Consider the following 13,364-nt stretch of genomic DNA (forward strand, 5'->3'; position numbering starts at 1 on the left):
TCATTTGTTGCTCCCTTTTCCCACTTGTGTAACCAACTTCCACATTCTCTTCAATCTCATTCTACCCTCCAGATATTCAAGACAGCTCACCATCTCAGATCTTCCCCCATCCCATCCATAACCATTATCTTTTCTACCCCTGTTAACCCTCCCCAAGCCCACTTCTTTTCAAGTTGCCAGATTTTCCTTCCTGAGAGTTTCCTTCTGTCTCCATCTTGTCCACCCAATGTTTCCTCACCGAGCCCTCATTCATCCCCTTATTTCTCCAAATGCTCCTCTATTTGTCCTTCAGCACTGCTGTTGGTGTCCACCTCCCCTCTGTTTCTGCAGTTTCTTTAGTTCTGTTATTATATTTCTGTTGTTATTTAGTTCTGTTCTGTTATATGTCCTGATCTGTTCTAGCTCCTACACGAGCCTCAATATTATAAAATTGAGTTGTTTTTCAAATCAGGAGAATGCATTTAGGCATTTCGGCAGTCGACCACAAGAAGTGCTTCAATTGTGAGCAGCACAAACATTCTCGGGACATGAAATCAAGAATGGCTTTGTTAATTCCCCAAATGGAATTGTTTGTAGGTTGTTATTGATGAGATGGCAAAAAAAATAAAAAATGAAAAAAAGAGGAACGTCTGTTAGGAATGATGCATGTACAAGCTCATGAAAATACAACTAAGAAAACTGCATCATGTACAATTATGGCATGTACAAATGTGCCAATGGGATTTCAGAATAGAAAAATAGAGATAATTCAACAAAATCCTTAAGCGGCCAACTATTGATTGTTATCTCCACATGGGGTTTCAGAAGGTGGAATAGAGGTCTCGGAAGTATCCACCTCCGTTTCAGTAAAGGCTCACTATTCATGCCAAGCTGTGAAGTTTTCTTGTTCTCAAAGTTTTATGCCAAAGGCATCCTTCAGGATCGTCACCGAGCCCTGGACAGCTTCCAATGGCAGTTCCTTTGTAATAATATTCCCAGGGATGGTTTTTACTATCTCCGTGAGGTTCTTTTTTAATCATTCCCGTTGCTCGAAGCCTCCAACTATTATTGGTACAATTTCAGCGCTCTTCAGTTACCAATATATTTTCACTTCATTCTTGAGGTCTTGCTATATTGTTATATTCTTAATTTCTGCATTGTTTAGGCCAAAATCGCTGGGTACAGAGACCTCAATAAGCAACGCTGTCTTTTATTTTTTTGTACACAAGTACTATAACTGGTCGCTGTGCTTTGTTTTCTATGTTGACGCTCGATGAGATCATTAGATTGCACATGAGCCTTACTTCCTTATTCTCAATTATCGCTTTTGGTTCATGTTTCCATGAGTTTTTCTGGGACTGGGATATTGAAATTTCTCCAGACATGCCAGTAGCTTACTTTGTTGTGCCTTTGTGTACACAGCTGTTCTGACATGAGTTGTTTTTTTACATACCGATAGGAGGTGGCTCATGCTTTCTACTTCTACCTTGCGAGAACTTACACTTGTCCAATTGACTCACTCCTGCCATCTACTTAAAGCCATTGGTGCCTGGTCTTGGCCATATTTTATGATTTGTTCTGAATCCCAGGTTGAGCTGACCTCTTCTTAGCCATTCCAATGAGCCTTCTTTGTCTCTGCCCAATCTGTCTAACCCTTTTTCCCACCCCTGCTCTTTTATTAGTCTCCCAGTTGTCAGTGGGAGTCTGTTGATATTTCGTTATAAAAACATTATTTTGTCTTTTTTGCAATCGTTGGGGCTGTATTTGTTGCTGTTTCAATTTCATGCATGACTTCAATAGACATGTCTTTGAAATATTTTGCTTGTTGGGTTAGTGATGCCTCTTCTGTCTTGCTGTCTTTGTGTTTGCTCACAGAATGGATTTGGTAGTCTGTTGAAGTTTTCATGTATTAAGCCAATCCTATAGTGATGGTGAAACGAAGGGGTGCCAATTTGATTCATACAGCTGCATGAAGAAGTAAATGTATTTTATTTGCCAGATGTAGGGCACCCCTTTATATGAACTTTTCTAGACCATTACTTGGTTCCTCCTAAAAACACAAGGGTAGCACAGCATGCACAAGAGATTTTTTGAATGTCCCTTTTTTTCTATTGTTCGACATTTTCTAAAAGCTATGGAATGTCCCTTCTTTTCTATACTTTGCCACATGGCACATACCCTTATTTAAAGGGCCTTTTCTATGCCCCAGGAATTTTACCCAAGAATGTCCCTTCTTTTCTATAGTTTGCCACATCCCATATAAAAGGGCCTTTTCTATGACCCTGGCATTTTTCACAAGATACATTTTAAATACAAACAAAATTGCATTTCTTCATCGTACAAGACTTTATTCAAGACGATATAAAAGACTTGAAAAAGTAAGTGGAAAAATATTCAACCCAGACGAGATTCAAACCCACAATCCCCAGCTTGGTAGTCTGATGCTTTATCCATTAGGCCATTGAGCCAGCACGTTAGAATTTTTTATTTTAAAATATTTTAAAGTGGTATAAAGTGTGTATATATGCATATCCATATATATACAATATACCAGTAGAACCCGAGAAACGTATTTTATATATACATATATAATATACCAGAAACGAAAAAAAGTATTTTTCAGTCCCCATGTTAAAGCTGCATACAGAGAAACGATCCCTTATATAAAGGGAGGGGTGCTTTGCGCCTCCCTTTGATTCTGTGCACTTAGTTGAGCTCCATCAGGCTTTGCCTCCTTCTTGTCTCGGCAGGTACATTCTTGGGATGCATTGATTTTTGTGTAACATTTTGTGGATCATGACTAGTTTCCTTGTTTTAATACCTAGCTTATTATTCTGCAGTTGTACTGGAATACTGGTAGGGCGAGTTGGTTGATGGCTTTCATTTTATTTTTTAGGGTGAGTTCTATTTTCAGGGTTAGACTCGTTCTACACCGACCGGTATTCCTTGGCAATTGTTTTGTGCATTTGTTTGTGACATATTTGGTGGTCCTCTTATACTTCTAGATACTTTCATGATGCTTCGTATTGTAGTTCCTGTATCTAGGTAGATTTTTATGTTGTCCACTTTTGTTGGTTTACCCTGTATGAATGTTCACTTGGCATACTTGTCCAAGTCAAATTCCATTGGAATATTGGCGGAGTACCGTTTCACTAATTGCCTTGTGCTCGCGAAGCGAAAAGGAGGGTTAGGCAATCGGTATGTACAGTATGTGTCTGCATTTTGTTAAGAGCATACATGGAAAATCGTTCCACGTAGGAAATTGAAACTTTACTACATGTTACGTGACCATTTGATATAGCACATATTGGGCGTACATCGAAAAACGTGGGAAATTAGAATCACTGTAATCGTTTCAGCCTTGCTCGGCTGGTGAAACCAAGCGATGAAAAATAAGTACTATTTCCTATTTTAATGATCTTCCGATTTATACTTCAGCTATCTATTCTATTCTTGCATCTTTATCAGCTTTGGAAGTTATGAAAACACTCAAACAAAAATAAAAACTACTTTGTAAAGGCTTATGAATGCACTCTGTATCAGACCTTTCAAAGAATAATTTATAGACATTTACCTCAGAAGTGTGGCTATGTGGAATTACAAATTTGCAAGACTGCATTGGGTAAGTATTCCATGAATACCATCTAGTTTCAGTTGACCTGACAGTTTTTTTTATCGTTTGGTGCAAAGGGCTTAATATCATCCGTGTACAGCAGATGTCACTTTTCCTGCATCTTTGGACACTCTTATTGGACGTTAGGGTATATTAGTGTCATTGCTCGTTTATGAGGTTGCTCAGTGGCCAGAGCCAGGGGGAACAGGATGGGTGAGAGGCTGTCTCCCTGGAAGGTCCCTCGACATACCTTCACTCCTGGTATTTAAATATTTCCTTCTGAGTGCTGCAGTATCATTTTGGTACTCCAGAGCTCCATTGCTTTCTCAATCAGATTGATTGAGACGTCCTTGTTCTCTTCTGTTGTTGTGCTTGTGTGCTTCCCTCTCTCTCCCTCTTGTCTCCTGCTCCCTTCATTGCATGTTTTATGTGTCTGTGCATGTTTTCATGTTCAATGTGTTAGCTCTTACACGAGCTTCGATTCTGTATACAAAAAACCCCAAAAACGAATGGTATATTAAACAGTATCATGCTGTTTTAAACCAAATATATTGGTTTGTAGGAGACAGTACAGCATGTAGAATCATAATAACGTAATCATAAGACTTTCAACAAACAAAAAAACACCTATTTTGGGGGTTCAACTGCCTTTCCACCCTCTTAAGACCCCCTTAAACCTTAACTTTTCTAATGCTGTGAGCGAACTTTGGTACTTCACGGGCAATGAAGGTTGTGGTCAAGGTTCATTAAAATCGTGTGTGTAGTTTGGGAGAAAAGAGCAAATACCTATTTTTTGGGGGGGAGGATGGGGGGGGGGGGAGGGGAGGGAGGGCGGGGGAAGTCAAACCTGGGTCCACTTTGACCCCTCCCCCCTTCCCCGTAGATCTGACGCCTGTGATGCTAAAACCAAAAGTCCCATTTCCACCAAACTTTGTAGAACTTCTGAGAACCAAGGCCTCCTGATGCCTTGCAAATCCCATTTAAAATTCGCATGTTACGTGGATCAATTTAAAGGTCACATGTCATTACAATTCTGGGATCGCTACTTTCAAATTCTCTAAAAGTATTCACCCGATTTAGATGTAACTTGGTAGGAATCATTTCTGCATGGTGCTTTCACAAGTTTGTTCTAACCACCAGATAATTTACATATTTTTTGGGTCATCCATGCCTACCAGTGGTTCCATGGTTCTATACCAGGTGAGCCCAGGGGCCTTGTTTCAACATGCTGTGGACAGCTAAGGAAAAATCATTTTCAGTCGAAATGTACCTGAGAACGAAATCCTTCAAGAAGACTCAAACCGAGTCCAAGGTTAGATGCTAAATGACGATGTTTACCGAGGAAAGGCACAACACAAATTTGATCTCAAAACAGCAATAACTTACAAAATCCGTTCAATCACTGCAGCCGAATGTGTCAGAGTAATAAACAATTTTTCCCGTCAAAACCAAGTGTGCCTGTCTGTGCAGAAGCTGACATCTGGAGCATGTGCTCTAACCACAATCAAATCAATGACATTAAAGATATCCATCTGAAACTTTATTTTGTGATCATGTATCATGTCAAGCAAATGCGTATCAAAAAATGTCATTTTAAGTAAAAAAGAAAGAAAGTTTATTCGATTGTATGGGTACTGGTCTTTTTGTGGTCACCCGTTATTTTAAAAAGACGATGCTCGCTTTGGTAGCCGTTTGCGGCATGTTCTGTGCATTACATACGGAGCCAGCAGATGACGTAGAGAATGCGTGTCCACCAAGCCTTTTAGGAGTCTGCTCACTCATCTGACTGCCCTCAGACCACGAGTCAGGCGACTCTGCTTCCTGACATCAAATTGAAGAGCAACGCAGTATTGGATTAAGGTTTTAATCTTTAGAGGACCATATATTTATCACAATCCACTTATGAATAGAGTGTTATTTGGTTAACTTAACCTATTTTAATATAGTAGATAAGAAAAGTGAAAATAACCAATAAATGCACACTATTTTGGAAACATCAATTTTTTTATTTTTTTTATTTTTTTTTGTAACAAGGATATCAATGCTTCCTGAAAGCAAGTGCAGCAATAGCAGGTCAACGGTGAAGGGAACGCATCTAGACACATTAGCCATGACATCTAGACATCAATGCACTACCGGGATATTAGTAATGCGAGAATTTTAATGAGTTCGGCAATTGCAAAATTATCAATGAACAAAAGGTGAACAGAATTTAAAACTGCTGATGGACCCTGATCAATAGTGTCCAAACTGCTCACGTTTTTGCAATTAATGTAATTTTAAATGAATTCCACAATCCAATCTTGGTTAACTGCAGGCAGCTTGCACCAATGAGAGAATGGGAAAGGTTTAAAATCAATTAAATCCTGTTCTACTTCTTCTTTTTAATGGCCTCAATAATTTCTGACCTGCTTGTGATGTTAGCCGAGAGTATTGGGTTCCAGCACAAGTCTTTCATGAACTGACTGGCCAGGCCTGCCATCCCAGTGGCAGGAATTTGTAATTTGTTTTGGGTGTCGGAGATAACTCGCCAACTATTCGTGAAGAACACCGTGGAATGTTCAACATGCACCAACTACCAGTGCTGGCAGGCGGGTCCTCCCGTTTAACGTCCATGAGATAGATGGTCCACACGTTGATGACTCACCATGCATGGGAAACACCAGGAAGGCAGTTTATAGCTGGGTTGAGATTCGAACCCAGGCTAGACGGCTGAGATGATTGTGCAAATCTTCAAGCTATCCTGCCAGCATCAAATAAATCCTATTAATCAACTCCAACAATCGATTGCTTTTTTTTTTAAAGATCCAATGGAATTCACAACTTAATTTGAGACAGGAGGCATCAGCTACTCTTGGTGCTCTTGTCTGAGTTGTCTTATCTTTGGTTGCTCTTCCAGTGCCCTTCAGAAAGTATTCTCCCCCTTTGATTTTTTCACATTTTCTTGTGTTGCTGCCTGAATTTAAAATGGATTAAATTGAGATTTTTTTGGTCACCAATCTACAAATAAGACCCCATAATATCAAAGTGTATTTATTTTTGGTATTTTCACAAAATAATTAAATATGAAAAGCGGAAATGTCTTCAATCAATAAGTATTCAACCCCGTTGCTAAGACACTCCAAATTGAGCTCAGGTGCATCCAATTTCCTTTGACCATCCTTGAGATGTCTCTATAACTTGATTGGAGTCCAGCTGAGGCCAATTCAATTGATTGGACATGATTTAGAAAGAATCACAGCTTTCGATATAAGGTTCCATTGTTCAGAGCAGAAACTCTACCATGAAGTCCAAGGAACTGAAGGTAGAACTCTGAGATGAAATCGTGAGGAGGCATATATCTGGGAAAGGGCCATTAAAGACCCGTTAAATAAATGACCGCAACAATTTCTAGAGTGTTGAAAGTTCCCAAGAGCACAGCGAGCTCCATCATTAGGAAATGAAAAGAATATGGAATTACCCAGATGTTTCCTAGAGCCGGTTGCCCCACCAAACTGAGCAACTGGGCAAGAAGGACCTTGGTCAGGGAGGTGACCAAGAACCCATTGACCACTGACAGAACTACAGAGTTCATTGGCTGAGATGTGAGAATCTACTGGAAGGCCAACAGTCTCTGCAGCACTTCACAAATCCAGGCTTTATGGGAGAGTGGCCAGATGGAAGGTACTCCTGAGAAAAAGGCACATGACAGCACGCCTGGAGTTTGCAAAAAGGCACTTGAAAGACTCAGAGCATGAGGCAAAATATTCTGTTGTCTGATGAGATGGAAATTGAACTCTTTAGCCTGAATACCCAAAATGCAAAGCGCTACATCTGGCAGAAACTGAGCACAGCTCATAACCCATTTAACACCATTCCTACCATGAAGCATGTGGTGTCAGTATCATGCTATGGAGATCCTTTTCAGCATCAAGGATTGGGAGACTTTTAAGGATAGACGGAACAATGAGTGGAGCCAAATACAGGTAAATCCTTGAGGAGATCTTGTTTCAGAGTGAAAAAGACCTTCGACTGTGGTGAATATTATACAGCCAAAGCAACATTGGAATGGCTACAGAACAAGAATGTGAAAGTCCTTGAGTGGCCCAGCCATAGCCCTGACTTGAATCCCATTGAAATCTGTGGAAAGACTTGAAGATTGCAGTTCTCCGACGCTCCCCATCCAACTCGACAGAGCTTGAGCAAATCTTCAAGGAAGATTGGGAGAAACTCCCCAAATCCAGACATGCAAAGTTGATACAGACATACTCAAGAAGACTCAAAGCTGTAATCACTGTCAAAGGTGCTTCTACAAAGTATTGACGCAGGGGGTTGAATACTTTTGTAAATTAGATATTTCTGTATTTAATTTATAATTATTTCGAAAAGAAAAATTCCACTTAAATTCAGGCTGTAACACAACACAATGTGAAAAAGTCAAGGGGTGTAAATATTTTCTGAAGGCACTAAGTCTAAACACTAGTTGCTTCAAAACGCTCTAATCCAATCAAATCTGGTGCCGTTCTAGCAGCAAGTGATGCACTATAGAGCTTATAAATGCCCATCAGAGAGGATGGTAAGTGAGCAACCATGCTGTCGAGCCTGTTTGTTTACATTTACAGGATTTATTAAGATTAATTCTGAAAAAATACACATCTAGAACATTGAGAAAAACAACTCGATTAACGCGTGCACCCATATTGCAAACTTGTGAATCATAGCAGTTTCAGTTTATCACATTCCACACCCACCCTAGGCATTAACCCTGTCTTTCACCTCATCAGAAGGATTGAGGACTGGTACAGAACGACTCAGTTTTGCAGCCTGTGGCAAGTTCGTTCCCTTCTCCGGTACGCGTACAGCGGGTCCCACTTCTGCGCACAAGGGCACATGCAGACATAGTTTCTGCTCACCAATTCTTTGCAATGTATGAGTACATTCAAACTTTTACTTACTCATATTACATGTGCAAATGTTTTAAATATTTGGAACAAAAATCATGGACTTCTGAAAGAACTCCAGAGGAACTTGTACTTTCCTTCGAAATAACTCGTTTGTAATGAAACATTGGAAATACAATGAAGACACTTGTGAGAACAAAATAAACCGGTTTTAAAAGGATGTAAAGCAAAAGAGTCTCGAGGGTACAGAATGAAAACAATTTAACAATGCAGAGCCTTGTCGGGGTGGTTGTCTCCATTAACTCATTCACACATACAAAACTACTCATCATTGAGCATCATACAGTATTCATCCATAATAGCATGAGGATGAGGGGTGGGATGGACAGCATTAAAATATAAACTAGAAAGCATCTGAAAATGCAACGCCTGCCTGCGTCAGTTTATATTTAGATATCTTTTTTTGTCATTGTTTGTAAACTTTGTTTTTGTGTAAACGTTTGAAAACGAAGTTTGTAAACGAAGGCAAATATTTTCATTTGTATTCATAAGTAAACAAACGTTTTCCTTTGCATTCAGATGTCACCGTATGGTCAAAATAACAAAAGCAGTTAAAAAATATATATAAAGTGAAAATTGTTGATTTTATGCAGCCTTGACCTTTGAGCTTCAGATCTAAAAAAAATAATCAGCTTCTAACTTTTGATTTGTGAACCATTGATGTGACCCAATATGCAAATTCTTAAAATTTCAGGTCAATTGGATAAAAATTGACAATTTTATGCAACCTTGACCTTTGACCTTTGATCTAAAGAAAAAACAATCAGCTTCTAGCTTTTGATAGAATAATCAATTCAGTGACCTAATATTCAAATTCTTAAAATTTCAGGTCAATCAGATGAAAATTGAGGATTTTGTGTGATGCTGAGCTTTTCACCTTTTGACCAAATTATTGAATTGCCTTCTCCATATTCTCATAATAAAGTTTGTTGAAAATGTGACAAAAATCAAATGGTAAATTTAGATTTCAGGTCAATTGAATGAAAATTGATGATTTTTTGTGACGCTGACTTTTGACCTTTTGACCAAATTATTAATTTGCTTTCTCCAAATTATCATAATAAAGCTTTGGTGAAAATTTGATGACAATAGCTGAAATCATTGGCACACCTGAGCTCCTCACCACATACAAGGCTTTCATCCACAGCTCAATGGAATACTGTTCCCCCCTCTGGGCCGGTGCTCCTGCCTCACACCTAGCTCGGCTTCACGCTGTTGAAACCAAAGCTTTCAGAATCATTGGAATCTCCTGCCAACAAGCTATCTCTGAGGGCCTTTCACTCACTCACCGCAGGCAGGTTGGTGGTCTTTCTGCCTTCTACCGACTCATCTCCGGCCTTGCTCCCCCAGCTCACTCTGTGCTCTGTCCCCCAAATATTCCTACAGGTCGCACAAGATCTGCCAGCAACCCTCTTATGGTTAAACTGCCAAAATCTAGGCTCTCTGCTCACCTTCACTCTTTAATTCCCTTTTTCTCCCGGCTCTGGAGCAAACTCCCCCACTCCCTTCAATCCCACTCCTCCCTCCAGGTCTTTAAAACAGCTGTTCACCACCATCTCTTATCTTCCCCCATCCAAAACCTTGATCTTTTCTACCCCCGCTAATTCACCTCAGATACACTTTTTTGAAATTCGAACTTCTCTCGTAGAAGTCCTTGCAGTGTTCATATGTTTTCTACCTCTCCCACCTCCCCCCAAGCCCTCTCCCTCCCACAGTTCTCTCGATGTCCCTGCTCTCAGATGTTGTTTTGTGTCCTTCTCCCTCTCTCCCCATCTTGTCTACCGCTCCCCTTATTTTGTGTTTTATGTGTCGGTTTGACTTTTTGTGTGATTAATGTCAGCTTTCACGAGCCTCGATCTTGTATACAAAAAAAAAAAAAAATGGTAAAAACGTTACGGCACAGACAGACAGACAGACAGACACACAGACACAGACACACACACACACACACACACACACGATTATAATACCCCGTCTCCTGATGTACAAGGGATGAGCTAAATATTAAAAGTCAAGCAATTTAGAGAAACAAATACCTGCTCATCCACCATTCGGTCATATGTCAAAAGAGTCAACTTACCACGCCTTTCAACAGTGCTGGCAACCCAATTGTTGACGTCTTGAGGATCATCAGATGGCTTTCCTTGGAAAACAACAAATGTGTCCTTCCCACCAGTACTCATTTATTAACCAACACAGCACTTTGAGGGTTTAATTGCACTCTTTAAATGCTTAATGTTCAACCAGTCAAACAGAACAAACAACACACCATCCCACATTAAAACTACCCAGGCAATAAACTTCACACACATGTATCTGTATATACATCATGTACACACACACACACACACACACACACACACACACACACACACACACACACACACACACACCTCTCTCAAGGGAGGCGCAAAGCGCCCCTCCCTTTGTATGGGATGATTTTTCTGTATGCAACTTTAAAATAGGGACTGAAAATTCGTTTCTAGGCTTCTACTGGACAAACTTGGCTGCAAATTTCAGAAGTAAATGCTTTATATTTCGAGGTAATGTGTTCCAAATTTCAGCAATGTCCATTTCCGCATTCTTGAGTTTTATTAAGAAAACCCTCAAATTCACGTTGTTGTCTGTCAGTCTGTCCGTCCGCCCAAAATCTGCTGGCGCTCATATCTCAAAAGGCGATACATTGAAACATTGAAACTAGCTGAAACTTGGAATATACACCAGCCAATATGAACGTGCATTGACCGCATCAAAATCTGCACTCAATGATGGGGTGTACGGGGGGTGGGCGGGGGGTGTTCGAAACTACACACATGATGTTGATGAAACAACCTTCATTGTCCATGATGTACCAAAGTTTGTTCACAGCATTAAAAATGTCGAGGTCCGTGGGGGGTTTGAGTAACTGTTGCTCCTGATCCAGGTGAGCTTCATGACCCACTGTCCTATTTTGCTTGGCTCATAGGGGCAATCCCCAAAAAGTTGGATGTGGAAAAAATTCAACTCTGGTAGTAATTCTTGAGAAAAATGCCAGGGGCTTATAAAAGGCCCCTTTATATGATATGTGCCATGTAGCAAAGTATTGGAAAGAAGGGACATTCCATAGCTTGTAGAAAATTTCAGACGATAGAAAATATGGGGCATTCAAAAAATCTTGGGTGCATGCTGGACTACCCTTGTGTTCTTAGGAGGAACCAAGTAATGCTCGAGAAACGTTCATATAAAGGGGGCGCCCTACATCTGGTAAATAAAATACATTTACTTCTTCATGCAGCTGTATGAATAAATTGGTGCCCCTTTATATGAACTTTCCTAGAGCATTACTTGGTTCCTCCTAAGAACACAAGGGTAATCCAGAACGCATCCGATTTAAAAAACAAAAATGCAATTGAAGGAATTTTTGATCATCTGGCATTTTCCACAAACTATGGAATGTCCCTTCTTTTCTATCGTGTGGCATTTTCTACCAGCTATGGAATGTCCCTTCTTTCGTATACTTTGCCACATGGCACATACCCTTATATAAAGGGGCCTTTTCTATGCCCCTAACATTTTTCTCAAGAATGTTGTTGTATATACTGTACATGCACACGAATGATAGTATTAATGGTTTTGGGAAAAACAAGCTCGGGCTTATAATAATTTCAATTTGAGTATTCATAGTAATGGCAAAGACAGATCGCTCGACGATGATGGTGGTTTAAACTGCCATTACTTGCTTCAAATATCTGTTGGAACACTTGTTTAAATGACATGTGTGTCCAAATAAATCTCGTATGATAGAGAGTCTCCACTTTATTTATCTGGCTGTTCAAGTTTCCGACCCAGAGCATTCTGGGTACCAGCGACGACATCTTTACGACGTCACTTTTCTCTATGCATTGAGCGGGGCAATTGAAGGAATTTCCTCCTCCTCAGATGCAAGCTTATGGGGTTTGTTTGTACTCCATCCTTTAAATGCTTGAAGCAAGGAAGCCGCATACTCCATTTTAATGTATTTGATATACCTTTAGCCTGGTGTTGGCTTAGTGGTTAGGGCGCAGGCTTGGGATCCTAGGATCCTGAGTTTGAATCCCGGTCGATTGCTGAATTAACGCCAGGGGGGTTGATTCAGCCTGCCATCTTTGCTGGGATGAATGATCCCGGTGTTTACCCCGATTTAGAATAGGTACACCGTATCCCTGCGCATTGTAAGAGGCGACTAAGGGTTGACGTCAGGAAGGGCATCCGGCCATAAAAACATTGCCTCAAACAGGGAACCATGATTGTCATGGGGCCCGCAAGGCTAACCCTCGCTTAAGCGGGGGAAAATGGCCTTAAAACGATAATTCTATTCTGTATTCTGATATAACTCATGCCGTGTAAAGGTTGAACTGACAACCGACCAGACTCAGAACAGATGCTTCAAACATTACATCAGAATCTGGTGAAGGAAATCTCACCGTGTTTTGAAAATTGGTACAATTGCTTGCTACATGGGTGCAATGCCTGACACATGTTCACTCTTGTCTCACTCCCGTCGGTTCAACAAGTGACAGGACATCCTTAACCTTCTTTAGCCACTAAGAATTATGACCACGTTTCAGAGAGGCACACAAACAGGATGACCTATCCCTATCCACATGTCCTTAATACAAGCAGAAAAGTCCTTTATTCGTGTACCCAAACGAGGCTCTATGCCTCAAATCGAATAACTGAACCGCCCATCACCCCTACCCACACACAAACGTTTCAATAGGCTGTTACCAACACACCGCTCCCACAACATTGTATCTAACCACAAATTATACGATATATACAACCAAAAACTCCAAGCATTTGGTCAATTACGG

The 13,364-nt window shown here is 40.4% G+C and overlaps 1 protein-coding gene across 10 annotated transcripts in view; it reads right to left on the minus strand.

Moving 5' to 3' along the window:
• The window catches only part of LOC137439841 (synaptotagmin-like protein 2), an 82,274-nt gene that overhangs the window by 10,377 nt on the left and 58,533 nt on the right, over positions 1-13,364 (minus strand). For 4 of the 10 annotated variants that reach the window (XM_068135990.2, XM_068135995.2, XM_068135991.2 and 1 more), the window contains exons 11-13: positions 10,613-10,675; positions 8,348-8,445; positions 5,312-5,413 (exon numbers count right to left, since the gene is read on the minus strand). In XM_068135990.2, the coding sequence (XP_067992091.2) occupies positions 5,312-5,413; positions 8,348-8,445; positions 10,613-10,675 (263 nt within the window). The remainder of the gene's footprint in view (positions 1-5,311; positions 5,414-8,347; positions 8,446-10,612; positions 10,676-13,364) is intronic. The other 6 variants (XM_068135992.2, XM_078768321.1, XM_078768322.1 and 3 more) reach the window with 3 other exon arrangements.

This window comes from Myxine glutinosa, chromosome 14, assembly GCF_964187855.1.
Source record: "Myxine glutinosa chromosome 14, kmMyxGlut1.1, whole genome shotgun sequence".
Lineage (NCBI taxonomy): Eukaryota > Metazoa > Chordata > Myxini > Myxiniformes > Myxinidae > Myxine > Myxine glutinosa.